We start from the raw sequence: 16,689 nt of genomic DNA on the forward strand, positions 1-16,689 counted from the left end.
AGCAATCTTTACACTGAATAAAATTTATACTAAGTCTTTATTGAATCATAGCATAGTGGGGGTTTTTTCCTTGTATCTTCTTTTGTTTGTTAGCACATTAAATTTTTTATAAATCAATGCTGAATTTTGGGGGCTCTCAGACCACAAAGGTTGAGTACCCCTGATCTTATTGCACTCATCAATTTGTGTGTGTGTGTGGGGGGGGTGTACCAATGTGAATGGAATTCCCATTGGGCAGAAGTAAACCTTCAAAACTCCCCAATATGAAATAGGCTGAGAAGATGGCTCATCTTCAGGGTTAAAAAAAGAAGAAGGTAAAGGTAGTCCCCTGTGCAAGCAACAGTCATTTTCGACCCTGGGGTGACGCTGCTTTTACAATGTTTTCATGGCAGACTTTTTACGGGTGGTTTGCCATTGTCTTCCCCAGTCATCTACACTTTCTCCCCAGCAAGCTGGATACTCATTTTATCCTCAGAAAGATGGAAGGCTGAGTCAACCTCGAGCCGGCTACCTGAACCCAGCTTCCGCTGGGATCGAACTCAGGTTGTGAGCAGAGGGCTCCGAATGCAGGACTGCAACTTTACCACTCTGCGCCAGGGTTAGCAACATGCAAAGTTTATCCAGGTTGCATAAAAAAAATTGGAGAACTAATGCGGTATAGTAATTATAGAATGGGAGCCATAGTGCTGGTGTTACACAGAAACTGACAATATCATGCCAGCAACTTCTGGGTAATGCTCTGGTATTTTGGGGGAAAACTCTATGGTAAAGCCAGCCTCTACCATAGAATTTTTGCCCAAATACCAGTGCATCATCCAGAAGTTGCTGGTGCGATGATGTCACTTCCTATGGAATGCTGGCAACATGGCCTCAATCTTTCTCTTTCTACTGGTAAGTCCCCCAACAGCTGGCTGGGGGCAGGGCCTGGTAACAGGGAACACCCACCTCCATCGGGTGGTCTGACAACCCTATAAGGATCCTATGGGATTGTTTTCAGCTGTGGAAATCTATCTCCTCCTTTAGAACCAAATGCAGCAGGAAATTACTCTCCTCACCTAAGCTACCTTATAGGGGTTTTGTGAGGAGAAACTAGAGGAGGGAAGACTGAGGCTGAAAGATGCCCTGAGTCCCCCATTCAAATGAAAGTGGGGGATAAAATATAAAAATAAAGGGTAGCCTGTTCAAAGGCAACTAGAAAATGGAGGGCAAAAAACTGCTTCTTTTTAGCTCCTGCCAGCCACACCTTTCCTCTGCTTACTGAAGTAGACTTCATGCACTGCAGAAACAAAAACACTTCCTTTCCAATAAGGGCCACAACAGTGCACTGAGCAAAACAAATAAATACACCAGTCAAGTCACATCTTAAGCCCAAAATGTCTCCAATTTGCAAATGTTCATGTTTACCAGAACTCTTCAATAAGGTGCATGTTCAACAAATAACAAAAAAAAGAGGAGGGGAAAAGCAGGAGAGGAAGAGGAAAAAGTCTTCAGATGCAACCATCTTCCAAGGAAATACAGGAAGGATTAGGCTGATTTTAATTAACTTAAGCCATTTGAGGAGCATACAAAAAGAAGCATCTCAGATACTTCTCAGATAATGCCATGGCTGCTCTCACTTTTTAAAAATTTCAGAGCCTTTTCAAGCACCAAAAACAAATGGAAGAAAAACTGGGAGAGAGAAAAAAATGTCCTGCCCCTTTTGCAGAAGCTCAATGTGATGTTATTTGCCTCCATGTCCTGAAAAGCTTCAGCTGCCCAATTTCAGAAATGAATACTCAATGCCAATAAAGGTTATTGATTGACTGATTGATAGAAAATTAAAGGAGCAAGAATGTTGCAGTCTTTCTACTAAATGATCTAGGGATGTTTTTCAGGTGGTAGAAGATCTTGAGGTCAATAAGCCCATCAACAAAACGCAACAAGCTCAGGGGTACAAAAGGTTTTATTAAAACATTCTGCATACTGGGAGGAACTCCCCTCATATACAGAAAAATCCAATATTTCAAACTATGTCTCAAATCCTAAGGAAACACCATCAGACTTCTAGTTACCAGAATCTCATAAGGCCATCTCTGAAAAGTTTTGCCAAAGTAATTGCCAAAGGGCTTTTTTTTTTTTTCCTTGTAGCAGGGATTACTCTGCATATTAGGCCACACACCCCTGATGTAGCCAATCCTCCTGGAGCTTACAGTAGGCCCTGTACAAAGAGCCCTGCAAACTCTTGGGAGGACTGGCTACATCAGGGGGATGTGGCCTAATATGCAAAGGAGTTCCTGATACAAAAAAGCCTTAGCCAAGGTAATATTTTAGATTTAGAACAAGCCATCATGAGTCTCCCACAAATGTAAAATAAAGTCTTTTAGCATCAATTATGGTCTTAAATCAAACTTAAGTTCAAGAAGAATGGGTATGATGCCATACATAGAGTCTATCTTCCAAAGTAGCCATTTTCTCCTGGGGATCTGATGTCTGTTTCCTGGTGATCAGCTGCAATTCCAGGAGATCTCCAGTCACCATGTGGAGGTTGGCAACCCTGGATGAGACCTTCCCACAAGGGTGGGTATGTCCAGCTCTGCAACCATTGAATGAGGCTGTGAATTTAGCTGGACACTGGGGGTTCAGTGCTAAACATAATGGGGATGGGGGAGCACCTTGCTGATAAACTTTCAGTCTGAACACCAGTAGCCCTTGGAATTTTGAACGGCAGCTGTGTTTTCCTTGCCACTGTTGTAACACCTCCAAACAACAGGAAGAGGTGCCTGAAAACTCATCTCAAGGCTTCCATCTGTCATGCTCCATGGCTCAATGCATGAAATACAAACTGTTTTCTGCATGACCAAACCCTTGCATCTGGATAAGAAGTCTGAAAGTAAACTCCTCATGATTGCAGGGTGGTTTCCAAGGAATTAAATATCAAAAGCACAAAGGGGGGGGGGGATCAGCAAAGGCTTGTCCAAGAACAACAAACAAAAAAGAAAATACCATCACACAAAAGGACATGAAACATGCTGCAGTGTTGAATATAGTTTTTCTTACTTCCTCCATAATAAATGGGAAGGCCTGCCTTTACCACCCCCATGGCTGCCTTCCTGTAAAAATCGATGTCACTTTGCATTTATTTTATTGTTATTAATTAAATCTTCTTTCCCTGATGCCTGCAAGGGCCCAACTCGGTTTGCACAAAACCAATAACAAAACCAAAAAGAGTTTAAAGAGATTTTTTTAAAAAACAAACAAACAAGCCAACCATGTCATCAAGAAGCAAAATGAACATGAAACCAACTCTGGCCTCAGTTTACTTTCTTCAAATCCACTACTTTGTGAGCTTTCTAATGGTAGAGAGGGTCAAGACCTCCAGGTTGGGTTGTCAGTTTCCAGGTGTAGGGAGGGGGGCCTGGAGATCTGGAATTACAACCAATCTCCAGACCATGATAAACTCCCTGGAGAAAATGGCTGCTTCGGAGGGCGGACCCTATGGTGTCACATCCCTGCTGAGCTCCCTCTCTTCTCCAAACTCCATCCTTTGCAGGTTCTGCCTCTAAATCTCCAGGAGTTCCCCAACCCAGAGCTGGCAACCCCACCTCAAAGGGGGAGATTGTTCCACAAGACAGGGATTGCTGCAAGAAAAACTACTCCTGTATAGCAGCTGTTCTCACTACCCTGGAAAGTAACACAGCAAATCAAGGCATATATGACACATGAGTTCATACAGGGTTTGCATAACTCTGGGCAGGTCTGTCTGTGCCCATTCTGTGGAGAATCAAAGTGGTTTATGCTATCTCTGTATATCAAAGAACTCAAAGAGAAATATAATGGGTTGGATCCTACTGGCTCTTACACTCGCAAAGAAAGAGACTAGCCACTACCAAAAAGGTTACGCCCAGAAATATGGAACCCCTATGGAGAAGACCCATGCAGCATTGGACTGAGGAAGAGAACTGGGTAACACTGAATAGAAGAGCTGGTAGGATCTGGCCCATGAAGGCAGCCAAAGGCACAACACTGGTATTAACTGGTCTGGTGTCTAGGGTTACCAAGTCCGAATCAAGAAATATTTGGGGACTTTGGAGCCAGATCCAGGAGTAAGGCTGTGACAAGCATGATTGCACTCTGAAGGGAGTTTTGGCTATCACATTTAAACGGGCCACCTTTTAAATGCCTTCTCTCCATTTGGAAAAATGAAGGATAGGGGCACCTTCTTTTGGGGCTCATAGAATTGGACTGCCTGGTCCAATCATTTTGAAACTTGGAGCATGTTTTGAGGAGAGACACCAGATGCTATGCTGAAAATTTGGTGCCTCTACCTCAAACAAACAGCCCCCCCCCCCCGAGCCCCAGATACCCACAGATAAATTCTCCATTATACCCTATGGGAATTGGTCTCCATAGGGTATAACGGAGTGCCCAGCAGACATTTCCCTCTTCTCCCCCCACTGCTTTCTGATGACCTTGAAGTGGAGGGAGAGCCTCCAAACCAGGAGATTCCCCACCCCCAGCTGGAGATTGCCAACCCTACTGGCAACTGTCATTGTTGATATCATCAGACAAGGGTTTTTTTTCTTTATATTCCTCCCTCCTTTGAAAATTTGCATCTTCCATCTCTACTCTACATGCCCAAAGACAGGTGGGGCTTCAAAAGATCCAATGGGAAATCAGCTATGGCATGAGGACTGTTTCCTTCTATCTTGGCCTGTATTTTTCTCTTTCTCTTTATAGGTTATGCCTATAAAGGTTGCCTTTAAAGAAAAGAAAGAGCCCCATGGCACAGAGTGGTAAAGCTGCAGTACTCCAGTCCAAGCTCTGCTCACAACCTGAGTTTAATCCCAGTGGAAGCTGGGTTCAGGTAGCCAGCTCCAGGTTGACTCAGCCTTCCATCCTTCCAAGGTTGGTAAAATGAGTACCCAGCTTGCTGGGGCGGAAGTGTAGATGACAGGGGAAGGCAATGGCAAACCACCCCATAAAAAGTCTGTCATGAAAACGTAGTGATGCAACGTCACCCTAGAGTCGGAAATGACTGGTGCTTGCACAGGGGACTACATTTACTTTTTTTACCTCAAAAAAACAGCCCCCCAGAGCCCCAGATAAATTCTCTATTATACCCTGTGGGAATCGGTCTCCATAGAGTACAATGGAGTGCCCAGCAGACATTTCCCTCTCCGCCCCCCATCACTTTCTGATGACCCTGAAGTGGAGGAAGGGCCTCCAAACCAGGGGATCCCCTTCCCTCAACTGGAGATTGGCAACCCTACTTGCATCTGTTATTGTTGAGATTAACAGACAAAGGGATTTTTTCCCCTTTAAATCCCTCCCTCCTTTGAAAATCTGCATCTTCCATCTCTACTCTACATGCCCAAAGACTGTTATTGTTGAATAACAGTCCCTGAATTCATCCCCAAAGGATCAAGCAACCTCCCATTTGGTTACCATAGATACTTCACCCAGCTGAGATGACCATGGCAAATTCCAGATGCTGACAGTGACATGATCTGGGACAGGGCTTTTTTTTGTAGCAGGAACTCCTTTGCATATTAGGCCACACACCCCTGAGGTAGCCAATCCTCCTGGAGCTTACAGAAGGGCTTGTACTAAGAGTCCTGTAAGCTCTTTGAGGATTGGCTACCTCAGGGGTGTGTGGCCTAATATGCAAAGGAGTTCCTGCTACAAAAAAGCCCTGATCTTGGGTATCATCTAGATATCTGGGCTGAGCATGTGCAAGATACACACCCATACTCATATGTGGCATTAACTATATTAATGAGGGATGTATGTGTGTTCCCCATTTCACTTCTTGTATATTTGTCTGTATTTCTCTCTCAGATTTTGGTTCTGTTTTCCGCTCTTGGTTTTGTAGACTTGCATATGTAAAGCAGTTTTCCCACACAATCTATACAGTATGTGTGCAAATAATGGATATTATTTACATGAAAAACTCTCAAGCTGATGTATTTCATGCACAATGTAACAAAAATGTGTATGTATTACAGAAATACTTCAGTGCAAGGAAACAAAACAGTGCAAAACAAATACAGAATTGTAGGTTCATTTCATACGAGGGAGAAGGGAAATCAAAATAGGAATTCTCAAGTTGAATGGCCAGGGATGAGATATTTCAAACCCCCCTCCCCCACTCAGTCTCCAATATTTATAAATTGCTTTCAACAGAAAAACCAGGCATGGTAAGGTTTACAACCATTTTTAAAATGCAAATGAAAACTATTCACACAATAGAAAAATTGAGTCAGCTAAACTAATCAATATGATTTACATAGAATACCAAGCAGCAAATTCCCTTTGGAATAAGATGTTTTCACTTGTCTATGCGAAGAGACTACGAAAGAACACACAATGGAGATTCTAAGGGAAAATCTCTCTCTTGCTTTCCCTCACTCACTCTCTCTCACACACCCACACCTATGCATGTCCAAGTAAAGCCAAAGGAGGCGAGCAGAACAATGGCTTAGATCAAGCAGAGCTCATTCTGGCACTGATGGCTTCAGGCCTGAATTTTGGGGATGAAGTCTGAGGCCGTGGCTGAAGCAAGCTGTAGCTTTGCATTTGGCATCTACGTTACCATCTAAAGGGGGGAGGGTGAGACCACTGGAGTGGATCCAACCACCTTTCCTGCTGATGAAAAGGGGAGAACAGTTCCCATTTAGACTACCCAAAAAGGTTATTGGGGGGGGGGGAATCATGGGCCCTGCATGAACATAAGCCAAGTGAGACAGGAGCTGTAGTAAGGAGGGGAAATTAAGCAAGACTGTGTAGAAATGTTGGTTAGATTCACCCTACAGCCCACAATCTAACATTTCCGAATCGCTCCACTGATTTCAGGCTATCTCAGGGACAACATGACTCCTTCCCAAGGCTGATCTGTTGCCTGAGGCATGTCCCTTTGAGGCTTCCGTAGAGGCAGCACGCTTCTGAGGATGTGATGATGCCTTCCAAACCAGACCTGGAAAAATTCAGTTTGTATAGACCTTATCTGCTTCATATATATAAAGTTCTACCTTATTCAAAGGGCAAGTTTGGAAACGAAAAATGGAAGCCCATCAAAATACATAAACAAAGTACTTGTGACAGGCAAACCTGGCTTTGTATGGGATGGCTGAGAATTAACAGAAGGGTAAATGTTATTACCTCAGTCCATGTGCAGAAATTTGATTGGTGGGGGGGAACCTGCTACTGATTTGTTATGCACACGTGGGAATACCATATTAAAAATCAATGTACACAACTACTGTACACCAAGTCAGATCATTAGTACATCTAATTCAGTGTTGTCTACTCTGAGTGGCAGTGGCTCTCCATGGCCACAAAGCGAAAACAATCTTCCACTGTTTTTTTGCTACCCAAGGTTCTGTCATTGTGGATTCCTGGGACTGGACCAGGAACCTAATGTATATAAAGAAACCGCTCTACAATTTGACTCATAAATCCTGCCCCTAGGCTACAGTATGCATAACCATGCCTAAATCCAACATAGACACAAGTGTGCATGAAAGGAACAAGTTATTCCTATGAATAGGCAGGCATGTTCTGATGGTGGATTGCTGCCTACATGTGCACAAATGGCATCGGCCTCACGATCAACCCAGAAGACAGCCCTTGCTTCCACTAAGATGCTTAACAAAGCATGATCCAAGCTGAAGGCTCTAAGACAAGTTGGCGAATACAGTGCAGTTTCGCATCACAATATCCCTTCTGTCTGCAAACCTCTGCAAGGTATAATTCCTCTTCCCCCCCAACTCTTTTGAACCACTGGCTAGAGCAAGGAAATGGGGCATATGGACCTCTAGAGGGAAGATGACGGACAGACACAGAAAAAAGAAACAACTGGAGTCCGTACCTGGTTTACCCCTCTACTGATTTCAATGTGGCATCTTTTACTGACATGGAGATGCTCTGAAAAGGACAGGTGTTCATCAAATGGACACTGCCCAAGGTGGAACTGCCAGTCAACACTCACCCTCCTTCAAAGATCTTGATCCTGGCGGGTTCCCCTCTTTTGGATGCAGGAACGTCGTCTTCTGGTTTCCCTTTTTTCTCCTCTTCTTTGTCAGTTCTTGCTATGTCTTTTCGACCTTCATTGGGAAGGAGTGAAGGCAGATGAACCTACCTCCCCAAAAGATCAAAGCAATTGTTTATTATGGTTCAAAGGGCTGCAATGAATGCAGATACTTCAAACAAGACTCTTCTGTGGAAGGGGGGGGGAGTCCAAGAGTCACACGGGGACTAAACTTAAGCTTTCCTATTGGGATTTGTTGTCAAGTTTCCTACCGTAAATGGTCCAGGGGGACAGGCAGAACTGGGCTCTGTGGCACTTGGGAAAGAAACCAGCATTACAAGATAGGGAAGCACAATTATTTTACATGTAAGGCAGTAAAAAATTGGGACTGAGTCCACCTAGGTCAGGGGCCTCCAATCTTTTTGAGCCTGTGGCACATTTGGAATTCTGACATGGTATGGTGGACACAGCAACCAAATGACTACTCCAAGAGATACAGCCAGCCATAAAATGATTGGCACAGCAGCTTTTTAAAGGATCTGCACAGCCAATTAAAAATCCAGTAGTCATTCAGAAGCCTTTCCGGGCAAAAGTCATTCCTGTCGCCACCCACCCCCATAAACACTTGGCGGGCATCAGAAAAGGCATCAGAGGGCACCATGGCACCACCACCCCAGGCTCCAAGTTGGGAACCCCTGCCCTAGGTGTTCTTGTGGTCTCTCAGGCTGCTTTGTGATCAGTTGCAGCTTAACTGTTTGCTATTTAGCAAGTCTTCAGGGAAACTCAATTAAGATTTTTATCAAAAGCCCAAGCTTATTGTGTAGTAAGAGTGTTGAATTAGGCTGCTCCCTGTCTGCCTGGGACTCCTGTTCCAGTCTGCTTTTTCGAGCACTGCCTGTTTACTTGACCTCCTCCCTGTCCTGTAGAATTTGATCCAACAGGATGTGTGTGGGGGGTGGGGGGAGGAGAGGAGTTCCAGGTTCCCCGGGATATTTTTCTGCAAACTGTTGCCTGCACTTGGAGACTCTCCAATATCTGGATTACCTATTCCTTAAATTTACCCTGATTCACAGTCTGGGGTGAATCCCAAAAGGATGTCCCTAGTCCTAGCAATCAAAGCATTGTGCATAGCCAGTGCTGAAGATGGATCATATAAACACTGCCCCTGTTCTTAGAGAACTGTAAGAGGATGAGGGAGGGGAGGGGAGGGAGGAAGGAAGGAAAAATGTTGGTAACAATCCCCTAAACAGTCTTAACTTGATCTGAACGTTCTCTCTGAAGCAGTACTGTTAATATACTATTAAACTAGTCCTATATGCAATGCACCCAAATATCATACAACATCCCCTCCCCAGTGGTCTTCACTTCAACACACCATAAAACGTGCCCAGTGAAAAATCACTGCAAAAATAAATCTTGATCTGATCATTTTTAAAACTTGTGGTACTTCACTGAGACGTACATGCACTCATGCTGGTATTAAAAAAAACAATTCATATTCAGCAGCAGAGCTAGTGTTTTGGAAAGCCCTTTGGATAAAGTGATTGTCAATAGAAGCAAGTTTCTCTAAACCAGTTCTTCAAACACATCCCAAACACTCCCTTCTCCCCGCAATTCTTACCTACAAACAGGGAAGGCCAAAGAAAACGGTTTCCTTACCTCTGACATTTTGGCATTCATGGAGCTCGAGGGTACCAGCCTCCCTGAATCCAGACGTGGAGCAGCAGCCATGGTGTACGTTTCTTTGCTCGCTTTCTGCTTGGAGCACAGGAGCGAGAGGGCCACCTTCGTGGGTATACCTGGGAGGTTGGGGTTATACAAACTAACGCACCAGCTGGCATACACCGAGGACCGCCGGTCAATTTGCTGGATGTGATTTGGCTTAATGTAATTTAGATAGCACCAACTGACATTAGTAGTGGTATGGAGACTAGGGAACTGGAGTACCTTCTTAACGTCTGTACCATCTGGAGACTTCTTTGAACTCCGAGCAGCCTCGGAGGGAAGAGCCGGGCTTGGCGGGTTGGCTGCAGGCAGTTCCACTGGATCTTTGGAATCTTCCTTCTTCACCATCTGCGGAGAGTCTTTGTTTCCTAATGGTTTGCCAGCCTGGTGGTCATAGTCCTCTTGGGCCTCAGGCTGCGGCAATACTGCCCGTAAAGTCCTCTGGGTTTCCTGCGATTTTGATGGTTCAGGGGACATGTTTGGTGGCGTTTCACCCTTGGCTCTCCTTTGGTCCCATTTCTTCTCTTCCTCTATTGCACTTGGGGCCTTCACTACTTCCAGCTTCTCTTCTGATTCAGAGAATTCTTCCTCCTTCACCCTTTTTTGCTGCTGCGTTTCCATGGTAAGCTCCAAGCTCCCAGCCGGAGACAGCATCCGTTTGCTTCCTCCTGCGGTTGATGTGCTCACCTCTAGACCCAAGATGCTTTCTGCTGTGGAACTGAGGGGAATGTAACCTTTTCTTTCAGACAGGGGCAAGGGCAGTCTCAAGTAGGGATTCTGGAACAAGGCCCTCTGCTCGTCTGTGATCATCTGCGCCAAATCGAGACCAATGCCATGAACGTTAGCAGTGCAGACCAAGGTCCCCTTTGTTTGATAATCATCAAATTTTGGCAGAATGATAGAAGAGGCGCTGCAGTGGGATTGGGTGACCAGGATCTGAGAAAGGGTTGTGTACATAGCGCTCCCATAGGATGGCATGTTGGTCTGAATGCGAACGGGGACCACGAGGGACACTACGGGTTCAGAACGAGCAGGTACAACCAACTGAGATATGCAGACAGATGCCGAGGGACTAGCTGGGCGAGTCAAAATATGCAGCCTGCTTTCAGAGCTGTAGTCTGCAGGTGGGGAGAAACTGGACCTTCCGATCGGCGGAGATAAGCTGGATTTGATTTGGGGTAAATGGGCTCCAATGTCACTTGGCAACTGGAGAGCCAGCTGGGACTGAAGGGGAAGAAAAAAGGCAGAAGGGAGTGGTGGGGAACCTGGGTAGTGTACGGGGATGAGGGATGGGCTTTGCCGGAGTTGCACATCGGCAGGGTGTGACATTAGTGGAGGAGTAATGTGTAGCTGGCCTGGGTGCAGCAAAGCTTCTTGTAGAGGAAGGGGAGGGTTCTGGAATATGGAATGAGGTATCTGTGGAATGCAGTAGGAGCCAGAGAAGATGTCCGTCATGACCTGACTGGAGAAGAGCTCTACAGACGGTCCTCCTGAGTGAGGCAAAAGGTGCTGGAATGGCAAGAGAGAGATCTGGGGGCCCACATATTGCTTTTCGTGAAGGGTGAACTGTGGGGACGGATGATGGAACACTTGCAGAGCTTCGGTGTAGGAATGGGGATCAGTGGCCTCAGAGCAGTCTTTTGGCTGGCCCTTCTCACTCGTGTAGCCTCCATGAGAGGAAGAGGAAGACAAAGAAGGGTGCTGGAGAGGCAAACCTGCAACCGAAGACTTGCTTGAAGGTTGCAAGGTGTCCTCTGTCTCTGTCCCTCCTTTGGAAGCAGAGTCTGGTTCGTGCTCTGGATGCCTAGTGAGAGACGCCTGTCGAACCAGGAAACATTTCCGCCTCTCCAGTGTCGCTGTTGTTGTTGTTGGGGTGCGGGATGCAGAGGCAGAAGAGGAGGACAGGCTTCCATAGTCAAATGATTTGCTGCGGGTCTCGGATATAGTGGAGGAGTGAGAGACATTGGGCGACTGTTCAGAAGCAGATCTCCGCATTTCTCGGGAATGGTGGGGGTGTTGATGGTGGCTTGGTACCATTAGCATATGTGGCCCAATACCAAGAGGTTTTGTGTGGGATTCAGAGGCCTGGGAACCAGCTTCCTCTCGCTCGAAGGAAGTTGAACGGCTAGAGCCATGGGAGATGCTACTTTCCTGACTTGGGCTTCTCACAGACTCAAAACTGGACTCACCAGAAGACTGAGCCATTTCCGCTAGTCGGAGCCTCTTTTTCTTGGGTGGTAGTTTCTCTGCAGGAAGTTGGGAGAGAGACTGGCTTCTCTGTGGCCACTGAAATTCCTCTGTTTTTTCTGGCTCTTTAGGTGGAGGCTCAGGTTCAGTCTCAGGTCTGTCTGGCTCTTCTGTAACTAGGATCTCGGGAACTTGGATGTTGGGTTGACGGACAAGCTTCGGCTGCAGGGAATGAGATGGCCGGCCATGTGGAACCGCAGGCCGAGATGAATACTGCAAATGAAGCTTCTCTTCTCCTTCTAAGCCGCTTAGCTGTTCTATTGAGTCAGACTTCTCAAAGGAGCTTGTGTGTTGGATAACTGAAATCTCTTTTGAGGTGGTTCTCCTCTCCTTGATTTCCATGCTAAAAGCAGGTTTTCCACTTCGAGAGTGAAAGCTTACACTGACATCAGACAATGGCATAGATGTACTGGGTTCTGCTGGTGATTTAATGGACTCAGAAGTTAGGGTCAAGGCTACATCAGTGGATTTCCGGCTAATATACTGACTGGCTGGCCTGGTGCTGGATGAAGAAGTGTCAGTCAACTCAAAAGAAGGAGGGTCTTCATCATCGCCAAGACTCTTTTCTTTACGCCTTTTCCTCAGCGGTGTAAGCTCTAAACTGCTTCCTAGCTTATAATGCATGACCTGTGGCCAAGGATCAGATTCTGCAAACACTTTCTCAGATTCTGATGAGGTATGAGAACTGGAAGAACGAGGCTTGGAGATCTGGAGTTCTGAACAATAATATTTTTTGTGCGCTTCATAATTATCCCTTTTCTTGTACCGAGCACCGCAAATGTTACATTCATACATGAACCCTTTCACTTTCGGGCCCTTTCTAGACTTTTTGGTCTGCTCACTCTCCTTGGCTTCTTGCTCTTCCACAGGTTTAGAAATGGTTTCTTTGCTGGCTGTGCTCCCCTCCTCAGTACTATATTCCACTCCCAAAGGTAGCTCAATGGCAGGCTGCCGTTTTAGCATCCGAGGGTGGGATGAAGACACCTGACTGCGACTTGAGACCCCCGATTCTGTGATGCGGTCATCAAAAGAATAGCTACCTCGAAAGGGATGAGTGGAACTCATAGTGCATGCAGCAGAAGGCATCGAGTGGCTTCTTAGGAGAGGCACTGTCTCTGTGGCACTGTGGGATTGCTGGAGTGATAGCAGTGATTGTTCAGGCTTCATTTTTTCCATGTGGGAGGTCAAAGACTTGGACGAATCAAGCTGACTACCCGATTTGATTTCTAACTGAAACGGTTCTCGGTATGCACCAGATTTCGGCGACTCAATGCTGCTGCGTCTGGACAACGAACTGCGCCTTGGCTTCACACTGTCTATTTCGCTGGTATCCACCACCGCTTCGTTAATGGTAATCAGCTTTGTGATATGCTCAATAACCTGGGTTCTAGGCACAGACAAGGGGACCGTGCTAACTTTCTCTTCTGTCGAAACCTGCGGGAATTCCTGGGCAGTGGTGGCAGACAACATGGCGGTCCGTTGACCAATCCTCCCGCATTTGCCAAAAATAATTTCTGCATAAGATTTTGCATTGGTATTGGGTGGGCTGACCTGCTGTTCTGCACTTTCAGACCTGGAAAAATAGCCCGATTCAGTGCTCCCTTTGCTACCAGGGCTGAGGAAAGCCTGTTCTTCAATTACCTTTTTCCTTTCACTCAGTCGGAGAGCAAGCTTCTGCTTGATGGTATGAGTTTCCTCTAATTTATGACTCTGGGCATGCTCAGAGACTGGCTCCACAAACTGGCTGCTGTCTTCAAATGACACAGACATGCTGGAATGGGAAAAGGAGCTGCTCTCTTGGCTAGATCCCTGGCTTCCTGCCCCATACAGCATTGTTTGCTTCTGCCGGGGGGTCAGTTCTATCAACTGGCTTGATGTGGTCCGGGTCTCCTCCTCGGAATCTGTGCTCTCTCCTTCAGTAGGCTCTTCAAATTCCTCCGCAACCATCCTCTCCATTTCCAAGCCAGAAGGATACAATTCTGATCCGGTTCCTGAGGCCAGCCCAGCTTTGATCCTGTGAGCATGAGATTTCCTGTGTTTATACAGATTGCTCTTGGTTTTGAAGGAAAAACCACACGGGACGCACGGATACGGTCGTTCCCCCGTGTGCGACCGGATGTGTTTTTGGAGTACACTTGGTTTGGCGCAAGGCCGGCTACAGTACTGACAAATATATTTGCCTGGTTTTGGGGGCTTCTTCTCCTTCTTGTGGACTTCTTCCGATTGCTTTGTGGACACCTGTGAAGCACGGGGGACGTAAACCTTTGGAACGGGTGGCATCTCTTCTCCGGGAATAATGGAGGAGTGAGAAGGCAAGAGCTGGCCACGACTGGAATGAAGCCCAGCTGATGGAAATGAGCTGGAGGTGCTGGCTCTTGCTGGGTCAACTAACTGCCACGTGGACCCTTCCAGGATGTGTTCCTGTTTCCTGGGAGGCATGAATGCAGGTGACAGGGAGTGCGGTGGAAGCTGGGTAATGTGGGATGAGGGTTCGAAAGAGGAGTGCTTGATGTGCGTTGGAGTGCCTTGCTCCTGGGTCTCTTCCCTTGGAAAATGCTGCTGCAATGCAATATCCTGGAGGGGAGACCCTTGAAAAGGAACAGAGCTGCCCGGATACGCTGCTGCAGCAGATGAAACAGTGCCTTGGAAAGCCTCCCGTTTGATCAGCCTTTTCCTTGGACCTTCCTCGCCCTTCTTTGTGCCCTTCTGGGTTTGTTCAGGATCCATGACCTTTTCACAAGGGAGCTGGAAAATGCTATTTCAGGAAGGTTTGGGCAGGCTTCATTAACAAACAAGAAAGGTCTCCTCCATCGATCCCCCGCCTTGCGTTTGCTACTAAGCCGGAGCTGCCAAGACAGGGTTGTTGACTTGAGATTTCAAGTGTCACTAGTTGCTATTTGATACCAGAGGGGGGGAAGGGGGGGTTGTGGTTCAATAAAGTTCACATTGGTAATGCACGACAAGCTACTTCAAAGAAGGGAAAAGTTTTCAAAACTGTGAGTCCAAATATTTGCCTTGCAAACTGGGTTGAGGCTTTAAACCGTGCCATTTCAGCGCAGTCGTCAGTGGCAAGCCTTCAAAGACAAGAAACCATCCACAATGTCTCTTTTGTTCTTCTTTTATGGAAACCTTTGTAAACTTGAGTCTCTAATGCTCATCTCATAACTATTGCTCTCCTTGGCTAGGAAAAACAGCACTCAACAGTACGTGTGTATGTTTCTCCCTTGGTCTTCCCGTTCTTCTGATCTCTGTGCTCGGAGACCTTGGAAAACTTACTGCTCACAGTTCTGTAATGGAAGCAAACAAGAGAAGAAAAAGAAAACAGAAAATGATTTGCATTGATAAGATTTCAAGCATCATCCAAAGACCTTTACTCCAACTCCCAACGGCCACTGTTTTGACCATCAGAGGCAGGAGAGGCAGCATACAGACCACCATTCATAGACTCTGATCCAATTGAGCATCTCCTGTTTCCAAATGGATGGAGGGGAAGAGGGGCAGCAGCCAGACACTAATCCAAGATATCCAAATCCTGCTCTAACTGACCATCTCCTCCTTCTCACTTCCATCTGCTGTTGGAGTCATAAGGCAGGTACTACTCCAAAATGCCTAGACCAGGGGTGTCGAACTCATTTGTTAAGAGGGCCAGATCTGACATAAATGAGACCTTGTCAGGCCAGGTCATGTGTGTCGTAAAATGTAATACCAGGTAGCGGAGATATAAACTTATAAAGGACACAGATGAACACAATTAAAGATCTTTTAAAAAAACTTGAAATAAAATATCTTTAAAAGATCAGCACTCTTGCAATAGTTTGTTTATTTAACAGTTTTTGGTAACTGACACCTCTTCCTCTGATGTACTGAGTCAAAATTTGAGGACAATGTCTGTGCTGCAGCAATCTTGAGTATGCTATCCCGGTGTTGTACAGGTGTGTGTCTGTAAGTTGCAAACCTACTTGTGATTTATGGACATTCATTACAGAAATCTCATGGTCAATGCTTTGAGCCTAAGACCCAGGGGAAAACATGAAATGGCTGGGCATTGTGAGCTTTTGTATGAAAGTTGCTTCATGTGCTGGTCAGCCAATGGAGAAAATAGAGGCTTTGCTCTGTACCTCTTGTGCAGTTGAGCAAGCCTGGCAAAGCAAGTTGTGATGCAGAAGCAAGCAAGAGAGAGAGAGTAGGAAGCAGATGACAGTGAGTTGCTTGAGAGCCTGATAAGAGCCCTCCAGTGGCCTGATCCGGTCCTTGGGCCACATGTTTGACACCCTTGACCTAGACCCTGTTCCAGCTGAGCATCTCCTCCCTCCCACTTCAGCTGCTGTTGATGAGTCATAAGGGGAAGGGAGGCAGCAGCTGGGCATTGCTCCAACATGCCCCATCTTCATTCTAAGCATCCCCTCCCTCCAGCTTCCAACTGCTATGGATGGAATCAGAAGGGAGACAGCAGCTGGGCACCCCTCCAACATGCCACACCTCCCAGCTGAACATTTCAAGCCTTTAGTGTCCAACCACTATCTATGAGCCCTGGCTGCTGCTTCCTTCCCCTATGATGACATCATCAGAAGCAATTGGAAACTGGAGAGAGGAGGGCTCTGCTAAAGCAGGGTCTAGGCATGATGGAGTGGGCCTTGGTGTGGTCTCTCTTCCCTCTGATGGTCTCAGCAAGAGCAGGGACACTTTCCAGCTGCTAGTGGGGAGGCCACTGC

General features: G+C 46.4%; 1 protein-coding gene across 3 annotated transcripts in view; it reads right to left on the bottom strand.

Moving 5' to 3' along the window:
• Window positions 1-15,260, bottom strand: part of HIVEP3 (HIVEP zinc finger 3) — a 69,325-nt gene extending 54,065 nt beyond the window's left edge. For all 3 annotated transcript variants that reach the window (XM_060258627.1, XM_060258626.1, XM_060258625.1), the window contains exons 1-2: window positions 9,665-15,260; window positions 7,967-8,112 (exon numbers count right to left, since the gene is read on the bottom strand). In XM_060258627.1, coding sequence (XP_060114610.1) covers window positions 7,967-8,112; window positions 9,665-14,704 — 5,186 coding nt within the window. In that variant the 5' untranslated portion in view covers window positions 14,705-15,260. The remainder of the gene's footprint in view (window positions 1-7,966; window positions 8,113-9,664) is intronic.
• Between the last annotated feature and the right edge of the window lie 1,429 nt (window positions 15,261-16,689).

This window comes from Heteronotia binoei, chromosome 17 (genome assembly GCF_032191835.1).
Source record: "Heteronotia binoei isolate CCM8104 ecotype False Entrance Well chromosome 17, APGP_CSIRO_Hbin_v1, whole genome shotgun sequence".
In the NCBI taxonomy this organism is placed as follows: Eukaryota; Metazoa; Chordata; class Lepidosauria; order Squamata; family Gekkonidae; genus Heteronotia; species Heteronotia binoei.